General features: G+C 39.6%; 2 protein-coding genes across 3 annotated transcripts; both read left to right on the forward strand.

Moving 5' to 3' along the window:
* Positions 1 to 2,842: 2,842 nt before the first annotated feature.
* LOC120811507 (neoverrucotoxin subunit alpha) lies at positions 2,843 to 5,386 on the forward strand. Its single transcript, XM_040166892.2, has 2 exons — positions 2,843 to 4,428; positions 4,522 to 5,386. Exons 1-2 carry the CDS (start codon positions 2,958 to 2,960, stop codon positions 5,079 to 5,081), a joined length of 2,031 nt encoding a protein of 676 aa, XP_040022826.2. The 5' UTR covers positions 2,843 to 2,957; the 3' UTR covers positions 5,082 to 5,386.
* A 10,025-nt stretch (positions 5,387 to 15,411) lies between these two features.
* Positions 15,412 to 19,051, forward strand: LOC144390202 (stonustoxin subunit alpha-like). 2 transcript variants are annotated; one of them, XM_078096624.1, is made up of 4 exons: positions 15,412 to 15,648; positions 15,798 to 15,897; positions 16,538 to 17,998; positions 18,093 to 19,051. In XM_078096624.1, the coding sequence occupies exons 2-4, from the start codon at positions 15,807 to 15,809 to the stop codon at positions 18,653 to 18,655; spliced, it is 2,115 nt and encodes a 704-aa protein (XP_077952750.1). In that variant the 5' UTR covers positions 15,412 to 15,648; positions 15,798 to 15,806; the 3' UTR covers positions 18,656 to 19,051. The 2 variants fall into 2 exon arrangements, with proteins under 2 accessions (XP_077952750.1, XP_077952749.1); XM_078096623.1 differs by having other exon boundaries at positions 15,419 to 15,668.
* Positions 19,052 to 19,521: the final 470 nt, after the last annotated feature.

The following is a 19,521-nucleotide window of genomic DNA, read 5'->3' on the forward strand; positions in this document are numbered from 1 at the left end:
CATCACTTTGTCACTTGTCACTTTGTCTCTTGTCTGTTACTTGTTTGTTAGTGCACTTTATGCTTAATACTTTTCTTTAACTTTTTAATATTTAACATTTTTCAACCCTATTTCCTTGTTTTATACTAACCCATAGCCTTAGCCTTATTCTACTAACCCATTGCACTAGCATTTCATTCCACTTTATTTTATTACTTGTGCACTGTTGTCTTGTCTGTCTACTGTCGCGCACTAACCGCCAAGACAAATTCCTTGTATGTTTGACATATTTTGGCTAATAAATGTTTCCTGATTCCTGATTCCTGATTAAAACTTTTTTTAGTTTTAGCCAATGTACCCTAAACATGATTGATTTGAACATTACTTTCCAAAGCTCTAAAATGAATAATAGAAATTAAAATGTGATTTACACATAAAATGATTGTTTGTAGTGGTTGCATGGTAACTCGTAGTAGATAGATAGATAGATACTTTATTGATCCCTCAAGAGGGAAATTTTGGTATCACAGCAGCATGTACAGGGAAGAAAATAGAATAAAAAGATACACATTATATACAATATAATAAGATAGAAATATTAAATTATTAAATTAAATTAAATAAACTAAAACTGAAACAAAAGAATAACCTTCTAAAAGAGACAATAATAATAATTTGTAAAAGGAGAAGAGGAAGAGGAAGAGCAGCAACATCACAGCAGTACAGGGTTATTATTGTCGTTATTTGGCCAGAGATGATTTATTGTAAAGTGTTATTGCACTGGGCAGGAATGATCTCCTGTATCGGTCCTTGTGACAGCGGAGCTGAAGGAGTCTGTTGGAGAACGTGCTCCGCTGTCCCTGTAGCAGGTGGTGGAGGGGGTGGTCAGGATTATCCAATGAGGATAACAGTTTCTTCAGTGACCTCCCCTCCAACACCTTTTCCAAGCTGCCTTGTTTGCAGCCAATGATGGAGCCGGCCTTGAAGAATGAAGATCCACAACATTACTCGTCTACAGCTCTGAGGCTGCCCTGAGGCACAGCAGGGATTCGCACGCAATGTTCACATGCTCACATTCCTTAAGATGAATTATGCAGGAACCATGAATGTGTGTACAGAACTAGCTGCAAATTCCGCTAAGATTTGTGTAGAAATAAAAAATGTTTGAATCTACAGAAAGTCATAAGAGGAAGGAGATTACCACTCTTTTTTGTTTTAGGCAATGTATCCTAAACATATTACAGCTTCCAGTTAATGACAGCGATGTGAGATGCCAAACGATTACCGTGTGAAAGTAAATTGTTTTTGCCGCTATACCTGCAAGACAACGTTCAAGTTCGTGTATAAACTCGTAGCTCGCGTCCGTTGCAGATTTATACACTACATACTTAAACACTACGTCTACACTGCTGATCATGATGAGGCCTTTGCAGTTATTTGGGTGTGTCTCCTCCTCTGTGGAAAGCATTGTGCTTTTCCATTCAAAAAGAAACCAGTTTAGCTGAAGGTCATCAGCAGTGAACTCTGGAAATGTTTGAATCTACAGAAAAACATAAGAGGGAGAAGATTAAAACTTTTTTTAGTTTTAGCCAATGTACCCTAAACATTTTACAACTTTCAGTTACTAACAGCAATGTGAGAGCCCAAATGATTGTTTGTAGCGGTTGCATGGTAACTCGTAGTAGATAGATAGATACTTTATTGATCCCTCAAGAGGGAAATTTTGGTATCACAGCCGCATGTACAGGGAAGAAAATAGAATAAAAAGATACACATTATATACAATATAATAAGATATAAATATTAAATAAAATAAACTGAAACAAAAGAATAACCTTCTAAAAGAGACAATAATAATAATTTGTAAAAAGAGAAGAGGAAAGAGCAGCAGCAGTACAGGGTTATTATTGTCACTATTTAGCCTGGGATGATTTATTGTAAAGTGTTATTGCACTGGGCAGGAATGATCTCCTGTATCGGTCTTTGTGACAGCGGAGCTGAAGGAGTCTTTTGGAGAACGTGCTCCGCTGTCCCTGTAGCAGGTGGTGGAGGGGGTGGTCAGGATTATCCAATGAGGATAACAGTTTCTTCAGTGACCTCCCCTCCAACACCTTTTCCAAGGTGTCCTGTTTGCAGCCAATGATGGAGCCGGCCTCCTTAACAAGTTTGTTAAGTCTGTTGGTGTCACCGGCTCCAATGCTGCTCCCCCAGCAGACCACGGCGAAGTACAAAGCACCGGCCACAACAGACTGATAGAACATCTCCAACATCTTGCTGCACACCTGGAAGGATCAAAGCTTCCTCAGGAAAAAGAGTCGACTCATCCGTAGACGGCGTTGATGTTGGTCTTCCAGTTCAGCCTGTTGTCGATGGAAACACCCAGGTGCTTGTAGTCCTCGACCATGGCCACCTCCTCTCCCAGAACCCTCAGCGGTAGCGGAGCCGTCGTCTTCCTCCCGAAATGTCGACCACCATCTCTCTGGTTTTGGCCACGTTCAGGAGCAGGTGATTTCTGCCCGCCCACAACACAAAGTCCTCCAATAGTACAATGGCTCCATTCGTGCTGCCTTTATACAGTGGTGGTGCACGCGCTCAACTCTGAGTCAACCTACTCCGAGTTGATTGAACCAACTCTAAACAGCTGTTCTGAAACCCACAACTCAGAGTTTAGGGTTTGACTCAGAGTTTGTTAAACCTCCTACTTGAAACAGACCCAAGATTACACGGACCGGGAAATACTTGTTAGGCTCAGAGCAGTGAGCGTATAAAATCTAACAAAACCAGGTAATATATTGACTGAAGACATGTTTCCATGTTCAACATTAACAGCTTCTGTTAAAATTACAATAGTTTTTTTCACACATTATTTGGTTTTCACTTTTCCCTTCTGTCGTAGGTAGTCACTTCTTCTTTCTGTTTCTAAGATTGATTCAATTCCTTCCTTTTCACAAAATGATGCAACTGCTTTGTATTTTCTAATGTTTAAAGGTTTGAAGTTATGGGATAATGAAACTCTACAAGGGAAGACGACTAAAAAGTTCCAACCCAGCAGTGATTTTGACATTATTGAATCTGACTCCATTGATACCAAGTCCTCTCGGATGGAGGTTGATGCTTCTCTGAAGGTCAGTGTTCTCTCTGGACTGATTGAAGTGGGAGGATCTGCTCACTACCTGAACGATCACAAAGAATTCAAGAATCAGAGCAGACTGACTGGTCAGTACAAATCTACAACCCACTTGGAACAGTTGTCATTGACTGACCTGATGACCTTAGTGGACCATCAAAGGGACGTTATTAACAAGAGCTCTGCAACACACATAGTCACGGGCATCCTTTATGGGGCCAATGCTTTCTTTGTGTTTGACAGTGAAAAGTTAGACAGCAGCAGGGTTCAAGAAATCGGGGGCAGCATGAAAGCTATGATGACAAAGATCCCTGTATTAAGTGCTGAGGCCCAAGTGAGCACCAAACTGACAAAGGAAGAAAAAGACCTGAGTGCGAAGTTTTCCTGCCATTTCTTTGGAGACTTCAACCTTCAAAGCCTCCCTTTAACATTTGAAGAAGCAGTGAAGACCTTTGGACAACTTCCACAGTTACTGGGGGAAAATGGAGAGAAAGCTGTCCCAATGAAGGTCTGGCTGATGCCATTGACTACTTTATATCCAGAAGCTCCTGAGCTGAAGAGTGAGATCCACAGTGGACTGGTGGGAAAGATACAGCATACTCTTGAAGATTTGAGGGAAATCCAAATGAGAAGCAACGAATCTCTTAAAGACAGAGTGGTACAGAACTTTCCACATATTACAGAAGAGTTAGACACTTTCCAGAAGTTGTGTCACCTCTATAGATCAAACCTCCAGAGGACCATGAAGGAAAAACTCCCCTCCATCCGTGAAGGTATAGAAGATGAGAGCTCATTAGAAAAAACCATTGACAACAGAGACAAGTCCCCTTTCAGTCAAGAAAAACTACTCAAGTGGCTGAATTATAAGGAGAGAGAAATCAACATCATCAAATCCTGTGTGGAGACCATGGAGGGAACAAAGATTGTCAAAAATCAGTCCGAGCTCGACCGAGAGGTTCTTAATGGAGATGTAGATGATGTTTTGTGCTTCGTTTTCACCTCCACCAAACGGGGCGACACTTACCTTGATGAGATGGCCACATATTTGGACACTCCTATGAAGGGGAGCACCACTGAAGACGAGTGGTTCTACTCAGATGAAGTCTGGACCTCTATGAGAGTCAAAGCCAAAGCGTTCCAAGACTTTAGCAAAGCAAAGAAGAACAACAACCGGATCCGTTTCCTTATCGCGGTCATTCCAAATGAGGCATACAAAGGAGCAACTATCTACCATTACAAGCAGGGCATTCTGGACAGAACAGATTTATCAGGACTTGGCCCTTATCCAGAAATAATCACAGACAGAAGAGATCTGATCCGGTGTAAGTTTATTTATGCTTTAAGATAAACTACACTGTTCTAATCAATGTTCTGCAGAAACTATCAACCTGAATTTATTTGGTTCTCTCCATTAGATGCCTGTGATCTCACCCTGGACCCAAACACTGTCCAGAATGACCTTGTTCTGTCTGATGGAAACAAGAAGGTAACATATGGAACAGGTCATCAATATCCTGCTAATCCAGAGAGGTTTGTGAATTGGCTTCAGGTGTTGTGCCGAGAGGGTTTATCTGGGCGCCATTACTGGGAGGTAGAGACAAGTAATGCTTCACATAAAAAATGGGTTTATTTAACTGTTGCATACAAGACCATTGGAAGAAACGGAAGTGGTTCAGATGTAAAATTTGGAGGTAATGCTCTATTGTGGTCTTTTGGCCAGGAGGGTTCAAATGCAGAACACGTACTTCGCGCATGGCACAATGGAAAGGTGTGGCAGTCTCCTCCTCCCTCTGGTGGCTGCTCCACACTCGGTGTGTATCTGGACTGGCCTGCAGGCAGTCTGTCCTTCTACAAAGTCTTCTCCAACACACTGACACACCTCTACACCTTTCACACCGAATTCACTGAGCCCGTGTACCCAGGCTTCCACGTTGCATATAAAGGCAACTACACTTACCTGCGTCCTCTTGAATAGGACCAATGCTGGTGACTTGTTGAATCCATTGTCTGTTAATAAAGGGCTGGGGTTAAAAGTAAAGTTTCAATGGTAAAATCATTTCATTTTACTTATGTGTTCAGTTGACGAAGAGCCTAAAAATGTATGTATAAATTACATTTTAATTTCTATTCGTATTCCTTTTAAAGCTTTGAAAACACCAATGTCAAAAAGCTAATGTTAAAACTTGTCTAACTACTAAATTTGTAAATCGTGAAGTGGGTTTTACACCAATTCTGTACCTTAATTCTGACCAATTTTAATAAAGTACTTTCCCGCAATAATTCAATGTGCATACTTATTGTAAAATAAAATGTTTTATCTTTAAATTAACTGCATTGCTTTCATATTGTTTTTTTTATATCTGTGTCTAACAGTAACTCCTGTGCAGAAACTATTTGTCAGGGAGCTGCATGGCGGGGAAGGTAGGACTCAGACAGTTTTCAAGAAGAAAAGGGACTTTAATTGTCAAAAAGGTTTTCAAAAGCAAAAGGCCAAGGGGCAAAAAACGAAGACAGGAACCAGGAACGAGATCGTCGACGTGGACAGGGACTAGGACTAGGACTAGGACTTCCATACAATGAACAATGACGCGACAAGTGACAACAGACACACATGGCTTAAATACACAAGGGAGCTGCAGGTGATTGGACACAGCAAGGAACAATCATGACATGACAGACAATCACAGGGGAAGACAGGACAAGGCAGGAAGTGACATGATCCAGGGAGAACAGAGGAAGGAAACTACAAAAAAAAAACAGACATTAACCCAAACCGTGACACTATCTTACATCAACTAACCTTTTAGGGCTGTGTGAAGAAAGACCAGACCAGTAATAGGTCCCAAATAATAAATCAATCGGTTTAAGAAAGGTAGAAAGCAGCAGAGAAGGGTGGTAAGTGAAGCCGGAGTTCAGTAAAGTTTATCACATGTATTTATTCTCAAGATCTAGACTAAAAATTCATGCTCAAGTACCAATAAAGTGTACACACAGTAGTCAGCCCACTCTTTTGTTAATATGCAAGAAATGTTACCGTTTGTGGAAACAGGAAACAAAAAGCGGTTTTAAAACTTGATAAATAGCAAGTTAAATAGTTTTTAGTTCATCAAAGTATTCTTTTCTGTAAATGTTCAAAGAGATAATAACAGCTTCCAAAACCAACACATCGGCTCAGCTAAGATCTACAAATCTGGCTTATACTATTGATGGTCCCTCAGACTACTAATAGCTCACTAATAAGTAGATCAAGTGCCAAAAGGCTGCACAGTGAAGCTCAAACATCCAGATGTTGTGATAATTAGCAGTTTTGAAACGTTGACTTTAAATATCCAGATTTCTGAGCACTGCAGCCTTTGGTGACCTCTGCTGGTTGTATCAGACAAAGCAAGGACACAATGCATACTGACAATAATGACGTAATCCACAATCAGTGATTGTAGCATGCTGTTTACTTATAAACCTTTAAACCCTAATAAATACAAACTGAAAGATAATTAGATGGTATGGTTATACTGGTTGGACTGGGAGAATAGAAGGATATGGGTTCTTTCAGGGCCTTTTCAGCCACTAGAGGCACCTTGGTGGCTCTGGAGTGACACGAGAGGTCGTAGCAGGAGCGATCAACAAAGCCCACCATCTCCATCCAGCCCTAAAAGAGAGAAACAACTGGTCTTTACTCGCATCCAAGTTCTTATTCCATATCTGTGAATTAAAGACAAAAATATTTACGTAATTGTAAAGCTGTAAATGTTCTCTGACTCATTTCATTAAGCCGTCGCTGGAAAATGCGTTCTCATTTTATTTATTTGCCCCTCTGAATATCCTCATGTTCCCATCATCATGAACGGCCTCTCAGTGAACTCAAGCGTTATGGCAGTCTGATTCAATTCTTAACCATTTTCCACCAACTTAAATAGGATTCATAGCAGTGTATTTCCCCTTTTGATCTCATGAAAAAGCGTGTTTTAAATATTTCTAAATTCTACCTCATTTTACAACATGGATCGAGTTTTCAGTGTCCCTTTCCTGCCAGTAGGGGGCGGTATTGGATGAACTCTGTGTTAACTTTTTGTCGCTCAGAATTAAGATCAGAGTCTGTTTTATTTCTCATGTATGCGTACACGTACTAATTAAATTTCGGTTGCATGTGGTCTCAACGTGCACACGCAATTCATACAATCAACACGAATATAGCAAATAATTTAATTAGATTAAAATAGAATAGAAAAGTAGTAGAAGAAGCAGACCCGGTATTATGGTGTTGGAAGCAGAGCTAAAGTCCACAAACAAGCAGATCCCTGTTGAGTGGAGGAGGTTTGGTCGCATGTTGAATCATCCACTGACCTGTTTGCCCGGTAAGAAGCTGCAGGTCGCCTAGCAGGGACGTGTTCTTACAGCCTACTAAGTACTCTGATAAAGAGTATGTGTACAGACTGTAAAGCCCTCTGAGGTAAATTTGTAATTTGCGATTTTGGGTTATACAAAATTAAAGGAATTGAATATAGACAGAAAAAAGTTTGATACAACTTGATAAGAGTCAATTCTGTCATCATTTTTGTTGTGTTTAACCTTCCACCACTTGGGGGCGTAAAGCTGCTGACAATTACGCCTCTCAGTGAATGTAATCAGGATCACCAGGAACAGGTGGTGGTTGCAAACCGTTTTTGACGTGTAAAGCTATTTGATAATGTATGATAACCGGTGGTAACAAATGTTATGATTTTTTTTAAATTTTCAATACAATAAATGGTATTCTAGGTCTTCTATTTGGAAAAACCATAAATGACCAAATACTTCACAATACTTTTGTTGGGAATCAATGAGTTGAATGAATATATTCATACTGTATTAAAAGAAAAGCAGTAACATTTCTTCTGGTCCTAATACGGAGCATTAAAAAAATGAATGTCGCCTCTGAGAAATGGTATTAAATTAATTTACAAAGTAAAATTGATGTCTTTAGTTAACAAGAAACATAACACACACCTAGATTTTTTAAAATTATATAACAATTATGACTATGTTCATACTAAAGAAATCTACATTAAGTACACTTAATTAAATATTTGATTTCTTCACCACAACCACATGAGGGTAAAAGGCCCTTTTGTTCCTTTTACAAAGCGATCAAACAACCCATTTCAACAGTAAAATACATAAAAGCTGCGGTCTCATGTTAAAATGTTCTGCTTCTTTATTCTGAAATTATTTGACATCAACTTTAAATGTGTTGACGCATAATGGTTTTTATTTTTGTTTTTAAATGTTTTTTTCCATGTATTTTAACCTTGCAGGGCGTAAATTGAATACAGTAAACATTAAAGACCAGTTACTCAAAAAGGGTCTTAACTGCAGGTAACACAACTAAGTGCTACGGTGCAAGTCATACTTTTTTCAGTTGTTCAAAAGACATAAAAATTCCTTTTTCAAAACTATCTTCTAAGTGCTGGATTCCTCTCATGCCAGGTCCCAAGAATTTTGTTATTTAAAGTAATAAGTAGAAGTTAATTTGGTCCAAAAGGTGTTTTGGGTGACCGTCTCATGTTCATTCCAATATCTTTGTGGACTTACAATATTTTAATGAAATGCTTTATGATATGATTTCCTGTCCTCTTGGGTTTGGAGTTCCATCTGTAAATAAAATCACTGGAGTTTCTTCTATCAAGGGATGGATTGCAATTTGTATCCAAGAGCACAAAATCATGATAGAAGAATGACGAGATGTATCGCATCGGGGCTGCTAGATAGATTTTTGATTACCCGACTTAAAAAAATAAACATATGGTTTTAAAAAGCAGCAAGTTCACTGCAGTTCCTTTAAAGAAATCAATCATTTTAATGTTTTTTTCATACCTTGTGCAATGATCACACAAAGAAACAGTGTCCTTCCGTGTGTTCCGTGACCGGTGATCATTTAAATGAGGAAATACACTTATAATAATTACATGTCTACAAAGTTTAATCAATCAAAGAATGAAAACCACATCACTTGTCTCCAGCTGTGTGAAGCTGCCCTGAGGCACTGTGGAGATTCTCACACAACGCTAACATGCTCAGATTAGTTTAGATGAATTATCCGAGAACCATACATATTTGTACAGAATTAGCTCCCAATTTAGCTGACATTTTTTATTTAAAATAGTTTAATCAGCAGAACAACATGAGAAGGAGCAGATTAAAAGTGTACAACTTCATTGCAGTAACACACAATACATAAAGTCATGTACTCTTAAAGAATACTTTCTTCATTTGAGAATTCATTTGAAAAGTAAGGAAAATGTCAGCTGTCCTTTTGAGCCCTGTCTCTGGAAGACTTCTCAACGTGATCTACTCAGCTACCTACATGTACTATTTACCTTTTCTTCATTTCATCCAACCCTCTTAATACTACTGTCACTACTGTCTCTTAAGCCTCTCCAGCTGATTCAGAATGCTGCAGCACGTGTATTAACAAGAACTAAGAAAAGGGATCATATCACTCCTGTATTAACTTCTCTGCACTGGCTCCCTGTTAAATCAAGAATAGATTTTAAGGTACTTCTCCTCACCTACAAGGCACTTGCTGGTGAGGCACCGTTGTATCTTCAAGAGCTTGTAACACCGTATTGCCCTACAAGGCAACTGCGCTCCATAGATGCTGGGTTACTTGTTGTTCCTATGGTTTTAAAAAGTAGGCTGGGGGCCAGAGCCTTCAGTTATCAAGCTCCTCTTTTGTGGAACCAGGTTCCACTTTCAGTCCGGGGGGCAGATTCGGTTAGCTCTTTTAAAGTAAAACTTAAAACGTTCCTCTTTGATTCTGCCTATAGTTAGGGCTGGCTCAGGTTAGTCCGGACCAGCCCTTAGTTAAGCTGCTATAGGCTTAGAATGCCGGGGGAATTCTTAGGACACACCGAGCTCCTCTCTCACGCTCTCTTTCTACCATAATTCAAGTTTTATTAATGCACATGACTAATTCAGCTTCTTTCCGGGAGTTTTTTTTTTTTTTTTTGTGCTTTCGCCCCTATCAGGTCCATAGATCGTGGTTCCTTCGGGACCCTGGTCCTGACACCTACCGTGGCCATGCTGACGCCTGCTGCTGCCATCATCATCATCATCATCATCATCATTATTTTAGATATTAATCATATTACTTTACTCATAAACCAACATTACCCTCTCCTAAAATCTCTGTGCTCTCCCTCCCCACAGGATTCTGTGGATGGTGGTTCTATCTGATGGTGGTTGCCTCTGCAGTGGTCCTGCTGTGCGCCTGGCTTACTACTCACAATTACTTGAATCATTTCTGTCATAGGAATTGCATGTATTATACATTGTTCATTCTGTACACATGGCATCCATTGTAGTCTGTCCATCCCGGGAGTGGGATCCCTCCTCTGACGTTCTCCCTAAGGTTTCTTCCCTTTTTTCCCTCTTGTAAGGGTTTTTTCATTTTTTGGGGAGTTTTTCCTGTGCCGATGGTGGGTTTCGGGGCAGAGGATGTCGTATGTGTACAGACTGTAAAGCCCTCTGAGGCAAATTTGTAATTTGCGATTCTGGGCTATACAAAATAAAATGACTTGACTTGACTTGAAAGACCTACAGAGAATCATTCAAGCATTTCTGAACTTACTTACATATTTAACTTTCATCCCACTAACCGATCACTGACCTTTCTTTCCTTGGTCATAAGGGACGATATTGATTGAGTGATCACAAGGCTCCGTGTTGGTATGAATGTATGTATTTTAGCCCTGTATCTGTGTTTTATGTTTGGAAACTTTGAAGAATCATTTGTTTTACTCCTCAGATGAGTGTTGAGTTCATGCATTTGGTTTCTTCTGATGTCAATCAGTCTTTATTTGATATATATCTCTGAAATATCTGTTCAACAAAGCAGCCAAGAACATTCACTACCAACTGGGCTGAAACAGGTGAGGTGAAAAGTAATCAGGGAGTCTGGATGACATATTACAATATATTTGCATTCACACATACTGTACATTATTAAATCCAGAGTGTTCACTGCTGATGACCTTCAGTAACACAGGCTTCATTTGGGGTTAAAGAACTGTTGAAAGTTGAGAAATTTCCCAGTAAACACAGCACTGGATCCAACAAAAAGTGACCCCCTGTGATCCTAATCAAGGTGTAACCTTACCGTACCTTATGCAATGATCACACAAAAAAACAGTGTGTGTTCCGTGACAAGTGATCATTTAAATGAGGAAATACACTTATAATAATTACAGGTTTACAAAGTTTAATGAATCAAAGAATGAAAACCACATCACTTGTCTACAGCTGTGTGAAGCTGCCCTGAGGCACATGCTCAGATTTTCTTCATGACCTTCAGCGACACGACACAGGCTCCTTTTTGAATAGAAAAGCAGAATCTTTCCACAGAAGAGGAGACACACCAAAATGACTGAAAAGACCTCATCATCAAAGAATTTACGCATTTATGTGTTGAGACACACACACACACACACACACACACACACACACACACACACACACACCACCTTACTGTAAAAAGTTTTTAATAAAATGCTGGGGATTTTTTATTTTACAGTTTGTCATCTTGACAAATATAGGTATAGGTTATATAGGTAGACAAATATATTAATTGACAATCAATCCCGCAAAAAGAGCTTTTTAAAAAGTTGTTAATTACAGTAAAAGCATTGCTTTACTTTAAATATATATGTATATATTGCGAAACGTTGACTTCAAAATGATTTTGGACTTTGGAACTTGACAGTGCTCTTCAGTTAGTTTGGATCCCACAAGTCCAGAAATTGTGTGTGTGTGTGTGTGTGTGTGTGTGTGTGTGTACTGTATATGTGTGTTTATATGGCCTCTATCAAATGTATTTGTTCCACAGAAATTCCCTGATCACGATAAGGCACATGTGTTGTGCGGCTCGCCGGATTACTTTGAGAATAATAGAAAGATGCCCACGTGGTTGCTTCTGACAGACGAGAAGCCTGTTGTGTGTTTTTTTTTTAAATTTTTTTATAGATTACTTCTCCTCCTCAATGGATTCCCCCTCCCACCCTCACTCTTCTCCATCCTTCCATTTTGGTGAAAGTCACCTGCTCAACTGCTGCATCTCATGATGCTTAAACCTGATGGTGTGTCTACAATTAAGCAATCTTGTGTTTGCGGACCTGGCGGTTGTGTTTAACCAGTTGACGATGAGTGCTTTGGAAGGAAGTGACATCTTGATTTACTTCTGTGTGCAATGTATATAAGTGTGTTTAGTGTTTTGCAAACAGTGTGAGGCTGACATTGTGCTTGTAGTGGTGCAAATCTGGGCCGAGTTTTGCTCCTTGATTTGGATAATTGTGTAATACTTTGATTTTAGGGTATATTCAATCGTCTAACTATGAATCTGTTTTGATTTGTAAAAGTTGAGGCAGCTGATTCTTTGACATTTTATTGGTTGGAGGGGAAGTGTTTTGGCCGCGGCGTTTTGGGAATCAAAGAACAAAGGAAAAAAGCATCACTTGTTATTCTGAGGCACAGCGGTGTTTTGTGCTCAATGTTAACTTGTTCACATTCGTTAGCATGAATTATGCAGGAACCATAAATGTCTGCACAGAATTAGCTGCCAATTCATCTGACATTTAAAATATTTTAATATGAGGAGATTAATCTGTAACATTTCATTTCAGAAAAGACAAAAGGTTTTCATGCCACGAGGAAGTGTAAGATCTGTAGTCATTGAAGAACATTCAAGTAGAGACCTGTTGCAATAATGAATGTCAATAATCAATGGCCAACATTGTGCACAGACATTCATATACATTTGTTTTACGCTGACGTGCACAGACCGTGAAACTATGTACAATGCTACCAAGATACTGTCTCGACTCTCGACCTTTTGGACACACTAGTAGACTAATATCCAACTTAAAGACTTGGGCCTTTTCCTCGTATGTGACTGAGTGAGCCAGATCATTTTCACGATAATATTACACAGATCAAGCTTTTCGGGTCACCGAAGAAAGTTTGGCTAAATCACCATAGCAACACATCCAAAAACTTGAACCTCCTTTGGTGCAGGTTCATTTGAGCCAGCGGGATTAGTTCGCCTCTCCCAGAGAAAAAGGGCAGCTCTCTTCCTCAGTGATGAAGGAGCGTTATCAGTCAGATTAACGTTTTATAGAGAGAGAGTTCTCTGCCATCACAAAGATCCGTTATGACATCACTTCCTGTACGAGCTCTATCGATGCTGAAGACAGGAATCATTGTCATGACCCGGCTCAAAGGAGATGACAAAACCGGGAGAGACGCAGTGCAAAGCCGATATAAAAATATATTTATATTATATAGCTTGATGGAATCACCTCAGAGAAACACACAATGATGTCACAGACATGAACCAGTAGGCCTATGGGCAGGACCGTCACACATTTATCTACAAGAAGACCTTCTGGAGCCGTGACGTTACTGCAGTGTCCCACTCATTGTCTCTCACACACTGTCTCTCGTACTGTCTCACACATTGTCTCTCATACTGTACATGTTTGTACAGTGTTGTGATGCAGAGAACATCTGGAAAGCCGCTGCATGTCCACCTCCTCGGCCTGTCCCTCGAGGGACACGAGTATCAACATGACTTGGAGGAGAGGTTTCCTTTTAAGGTGACATATTCTCCATTCGACAGCCGTGTTTCAGTAGGACAAAAAAAGATCAACATGGTGATCTTACTAAAACAGCTTTAGATGACAGAGATCTAGTATTTAAGATTCCACCTTTAGTATTCCTTTTTGTGGCACTATTGCGTCATTGGTTTCAACTTTAATTGTTTTGTTGGGACGTTGTTTGTTTGGACCTGATTTAAACGAACAAAATTCCTCACCTGTTCCTTCACATCCTCCCTTTGGGTTTTCTCCAAGTTTGATGGAAAAAATGAAAAACCAGCAGGGGGTGGGGACACATGATTCTGTTCAGTCTGAAGAGTTAGAAACAAGAGCTTTCTGTTGCTTCTTCCAGGAAGCTCAGACAAAACGTATTGTATTCTGCTGAATAAGTTGCGTCAGTACTTAATAGTGTGCAAGAACATGTGATCAGGTCGTTCAATTAATCAAATTGTTATTTTCCTTCAATCACTTTTTTCAGTAAGTGAAGCGCAAGTTCAAATATTTGATCACATGTATTTATTGCCAAAATCAAGAATAAACTTTCATCTTCAAGAATCCTTAAGTTTTCAGCTCAAAGTTTTGTCAGTCAGTATGCATTAATGTTTGTTTACGAGAAGAGAAAAAATACAGTAAAATAGTTTTCAACTGATGCATTACTTAATGCTTCCCCTCTATAAATGTTTGAAGACCAAAAAAGATACTCAACATCTTCTAAAACCAACACATTGATCTAAACATCTAGCTTGTACAATGGGTGGTTTCTCAATCTACTCATATCTTTAAATACACATTCCTTATTCAGTGGATGGAGACCTTGTTTCAAAATAAAATTGTTCATATAAAAAAAAAATGTTACACCTTCATCTATTGTAATAAAATAATTGCAATCACTTTCAAATAAACCAGATTACCCCATCAGCCGAAAACAAATATAATGTACAACAATCTTGTTAGAACAATGCAAACAAAGTTCTGTCGTTGCAAAACAAATTAAATATTTGGCAGTTCATTGTGGCTGTAATTAAACTGTTTTACACTGCACGGGGAAAAGAAAAATGAATTCAAGCAGATATGTATGGACAATCTCATACTGAAACACATTTTAATTAGTTTAATTAGTGGCTGCAATGAGTCTGCTTTCCACTACAAATCCTTTCGGAACAGGATTATAGACTTGATACTCAATTAATGCTCAACGTTGAGCTTGTATCTGTGTTTTGTTTTGAAAGAGGCAACAGCAGTCCATGTACTTTGTACTGTAGTAAGATGGGAAGTTCTCAATAACGTTCTTTAACTAAAATAATTTGGAATTTACCTATTTACCCCACCTGTAATGCACAGGCAAAAATGTAAAAAGCCATGGGTTAAAAATGTAATGTAAGTCGCTTTGGATGAAAGCGTCAGCTAAATGACCTGTAATGTAATGTAACATGAGAAAAAGGAGACAAAGTGTAGTGATGAGCTGCAGTTGCTCATATTTAACTTTTCTGGTCTCATTATTCCTCTGTTCTCTACAGAAGTGTTAATGTGTTGGGCCTGTTACGTTAAAGCGGAACTGCACAATAAAGCAGGATTTTGAGCAGGTGACTAAATGGTATAATTGTTCTCCGTTTAACTTTATATTAAATCATGATGATCATCCTTAATGCCCTCTAGCCACAAGTCACAGGGTTAGAAATGAGGATGTTTCACAATGCTGTGGTGGGTGGAGTTGGACTCATACCTTGAGGGGATATTACACAATGTTAAGATTCCGCAGGAGTAACACCTGAAGGCGTGTCATGTGCAGAGTCTCAGCGGAGGCTCTCCGACAGGATAAAAGCAGCCGGACGACATCACAGATCATCACTCTGGAAGCTCCAGCTGGACGACCAGGAGACTCTCACAAGACTCTGATCATCACAACTTCCCCAGGTGAGGACAGAAAGAGACAGGTGAACATTTACTGCTTAACTGATCTGCAGTCTGTGCAAAGATATCGGTCTTTATGTTGAGTGAAGGTGAAGAGTTGACTCTGTGTTAAAAACTCACAATACTGTAATAAGTAAATCTTTTCTCTTCAGGTTGGTGAAATGGCCTCAAATCAAATGGAAGTAGCTTCCCTGGGTCGACCTTTCACCCTCGGAATGCTCTATGATGCTCAAAGAGATGCACTGATCACAGGTAAGTCTGGATTAAACTGTTAATAAACTGAAATCCTTTTGCTATTTAATCATCTCCTTTCTTCTTCTCATTAATTTTTCCCTATTTAAGGAGTTATCGAATGCTTTTTAGTTCCACAATGCAGCTGTGAACCTCCATTAGTTTTTAGGAAAGCATGCTGTATTATTAGCTGATTATCCTAATCGTAAAAAAATATTTCTGTATAACTGTCTGTTACAGTTTGCTTAAAGGGACTGAAATCATCTTACTATTAAATCCTCTTTTTTTAACATTATATTTTAACAATTTAAGGAATTAACAAATGTTTTTAGTCAGTTAGTTGTTAGAGCTGTTTTTATTAGCTGATTATTATGTAATTAATTAGACAATTGAACTTTCAATTCCTGGTCAAAGGTGTCTTTGTTTCTTGCTCTTTTGGAATCAAACAGTTTGTTAGCTGGCTTTGTATTATGGGGCATCCAACTGACTATTACTTCACAAAATATCTAAAAGAATAGTATATATAATGACAAGTACCCACCCTTTATTCGGTTTTCATTCTTCCCTTCTGTCATAGGTAGTCACGTTTTTCTTTCTGTATATGTAAATTCTTTATTTTCACAAAATGATCCTCCTGCTTTGTGTTTTCTACTTTTTAAAGGTTTGACCTTGTGGGATGAGAAAACTCTACAAGGGAAGACGATTAAAAATCCTAAACCCAGCAGTGAATTTGTCATTACTGATTCTGACACCATTGAATCAAAGTCCTCTCTGCTGGATGTTAATGCTTCTCTGAAGGCCAGCTTCCTCTCTGGGCTGATTGAAGTGGAAGGATCTGCTCACTACCTGAAAGATGAGAAAGAATTCAAGAATCAGAGCAGAGTGACTAGTGAGTACAAATCTACAACCCGCTTGGAACAGTTGTCAATAACTGACCTGATGACCTTAGAAGATCATCAAAAGGACGTCATCAACAAGAGCTCTGCAACACACATAGTCACAGGCATCCTTTATGGGGCCAATGCTTTCTTTGTGTTTGACAGTGAAAAGTTAGACAGCAGCAGTGTTCAAGAAATCGAGGGCAGCATGAAAGCTATGATGACAAAGATCCCCTCATTAAGTCTTGAGGGAAACGTTGAAGTCAAGCTGAATGAGGGAGAAAAAGCCCTGAGTGCTTCAGTGTCCTGCAAATTCTTCGGAGACTTCATCCTTCAAAGCATCCCTTTAACATACGAAGATGCAGTGAAGACCTTTGGAGAACTTCCACAGTTACTGGGGGAAAATAGAGAGAAAGCTGTCCCAATGAAGGTCTGGCTGATGCCATTGACTACTTTATATGGAGATGCTGCTGAGCTCAAGAGTGAGATCAGCGGTGGACTGTTGGGGAAGATACAGCATACTCTTGAAGATTTGAGGGAAATCCGAATGAGAAGCAACGAATCTCTTAAAGACAGAGTGGTACAGAACATTCCACATATTACAGAAGAGTTAGACAATTTCCAGAAGTTGTGTCACCTCTATACATCAAACCTCCAGGGGACCCTGAAGGAGAAACTCCCCTCCATCCGTGAAGGTAAAGAAGATGAGAGCTCACTAGAAAAAACCATTGACAACAGAAACGAGTCCCCATTCAGTCAAGAAAAACTACTCAAGTGGCTGAATAATAAGGAGAGAGAAATCAACATCATCAAATCCTGTGTGGAGACCATGGAGGGAACAAAGATTGTCAAAAATCAGTCCGAGCTCGACAGAGAGGTTCTTGATGGAGATGTAGACAATGCTTACTGCTTTGTTTTCACCTCCACCAAACGGGGCGACACTTACCTTGATGAGATGGCCACATATTTGGGCACTCCTATAAAGGGGAGCACCACTGAAGACAAGTGGTTCTACTCAGAGGAAGTCTGGACCTCTCTGAGACAAAAAGCCAAAGCTTTCCAAGACTTCAATAAAGCAGAGAAGGACAACAACCGGTTCCGTTTCCTTATTGCAGTCATTCCAAATGAGAAATACAAAGGAGCAACAATCTACCATTTCAAGAAAGGCATCCTGCTCAGCGAAGATTTCTCAGGACCTGACCTTGATCCTGAGAAGATCATAGACAGAAGAGTTCTGACTTGGTGTAAGTGTATTCATGCTTTAAAGTCAAATACACTGATCTGATCAATATTTTGGCAGAAACTATGAACCTGAATTTGTTTGCTTCTCTCCATCAGATGCCTGTGATCTCACCCTTGACCCAAACACTGTCCAGAATAACCTCGTTCTGTCTGATGGAAACAAGACGGCAACACGTGGATCAAAGCAGCAACAATATCCTGATAACCCAGAGAGGTTTGATAAACAGACACAGGTGTTGTGCCAAGAGGGTTTAAACGGGTGCCATTACTGGGAGGTAGATTGGGATAATGCTTCTTCTTTCAAATCTATTCATGTAGCTGTTGTGTACAAGACCATAACAAGAAAGGGAGATGGTTCAGATAGCGAATTTGGAAATAATACCCAATCGTGGACTTTTGGCCAGTGGAAAAAAGATGGAGAACACGAAGTATCTGCATGGCACAATGGAAAGGTGTGGCAAACTTCTTTTCCCTCTGGTGGCTGCTCCACACTCGGTGTGTATCTGAACTGGTCTGCAGGCACTCTGTCCTTCTACAAAGTCTCCTCCAACACACTGACACACCTCTACACCTATCGCACCACCTTCACTGAGCTCGTGTTCCCAGGCTTCTGGGTTTACGAGGAGGGAAACTGGGCCTCCCTGCGTCCTTTTAATTAGGACCAATGCTGGTGACTTGTTGGATCCTTGGTCTGTTAATAGAGGAACGGGGTTACAAGTAAAGTTTTAAAGGTAAAAAGGCATCCCATTTTCCATTGAACTTGTTTTAACAAATCCAAAAGTGTAAAATACATTTAAAAACAAAATGTATAATTTTCTGGTGTCTACTTTTTCAGCTGATGCAGACCCTGCTTTAAACTCAGATTGAACTGATTTGTGAATCCCATTTTAATTTCTATTCTTATTCCTTTTAGAGCTTTGACAACACTAATGTTCAAAAGCTAATGTCATAACCTGTGTAACTACTTTGTCATTTTGTAAATGGTCAACTGGGCTTTGTACCAATTCTGTACCTTAATTCTGACCAACTTTAATAAAGTACTCTCCTGCAATGTTTCAATGTGTATACTTTTGTAGAAGTAAATGTTTTATGTTTAAATGAATTGCATTCCTTTATTATCTTTGTATGTCTTTGTCTAACAGTAACTCCTGTACAGACAAACTATTTTACATCAACTAACACATATTTTGGGGCCGTGTGAAGAGAACTGTCAGGGATGCGGGTGGGAGGCAGGACTCAAACGCAGACTTGTCAGGAAAACAAAAGACTTTAATAGTCAAAAGGCCAAAAACACAGGAACCGGGAGGAAAAACAGCAGGCAAGAAACTACAGCCATCCACAACAAGAGACAATGACGCGACAAGTGACACAAGAGACACACGGGACACACGGCTTAAATACACAAGGGAGGTGCAGGTGATTGGACACAGGTGGAAACTATTAGACGATCACAGGGGATGACGGGACAAGGCAGGAAGTGAAGTTACCCGGGGACACGAGTGGCAGAAAACTACAAAATACAACA

This window comes from Gasterosteus aculeatus, chromosome 21 (assembly GCF_964276395.1).
Source record: "Gasterosteus aculeatus chromosome 21, fGasAcu3.hap1.1, whole genome shotgun sequence".
Lineage (NCBI taxonomy): Eukaryota > Metazoa > Chordata > Actinopteri > Perciformes > Gasterosteidae > Gasterosteus > Gasterosteus aculeatus.

Coding starts and splice junctions, on each gene's coding strand:
- LOC120811507 (XM_040166892.2), top strand. CDS start 2,958: ATGTTTAAAGGTTTGAAGTTATGGGATAATGAAACTCTACAAGGGAAG. Junction 4,429..4,521: donor CAGAAGAGATCTGATCCGGT/GTAAGTTTATTT, acceptor TCTCTCCATTAG/ATGCCTGTGATCTCACCCTG.
- LOC144390202 (XM_078096623.1), top strand. CDS start 15,516: ATGTGCAGAGTCTCAGCGGAGGCTCTCCGACAGGATAAAAGCAGCCGG. Junction 15,669..15,797: donor GTGAGGACAGAAAGAGACAG/GTGAACATTTAC, acceptor TTTTCTCTTCAG/GTTGGTGAAATGGCCTCAAA. Junction 17,999..18,092: donor CAGAAGAGTTCTGACTTGGT/GTAAGTGTATTC, acceptor TCTCTCCATCAG/ATGCCTGTGATCTCACCCTT.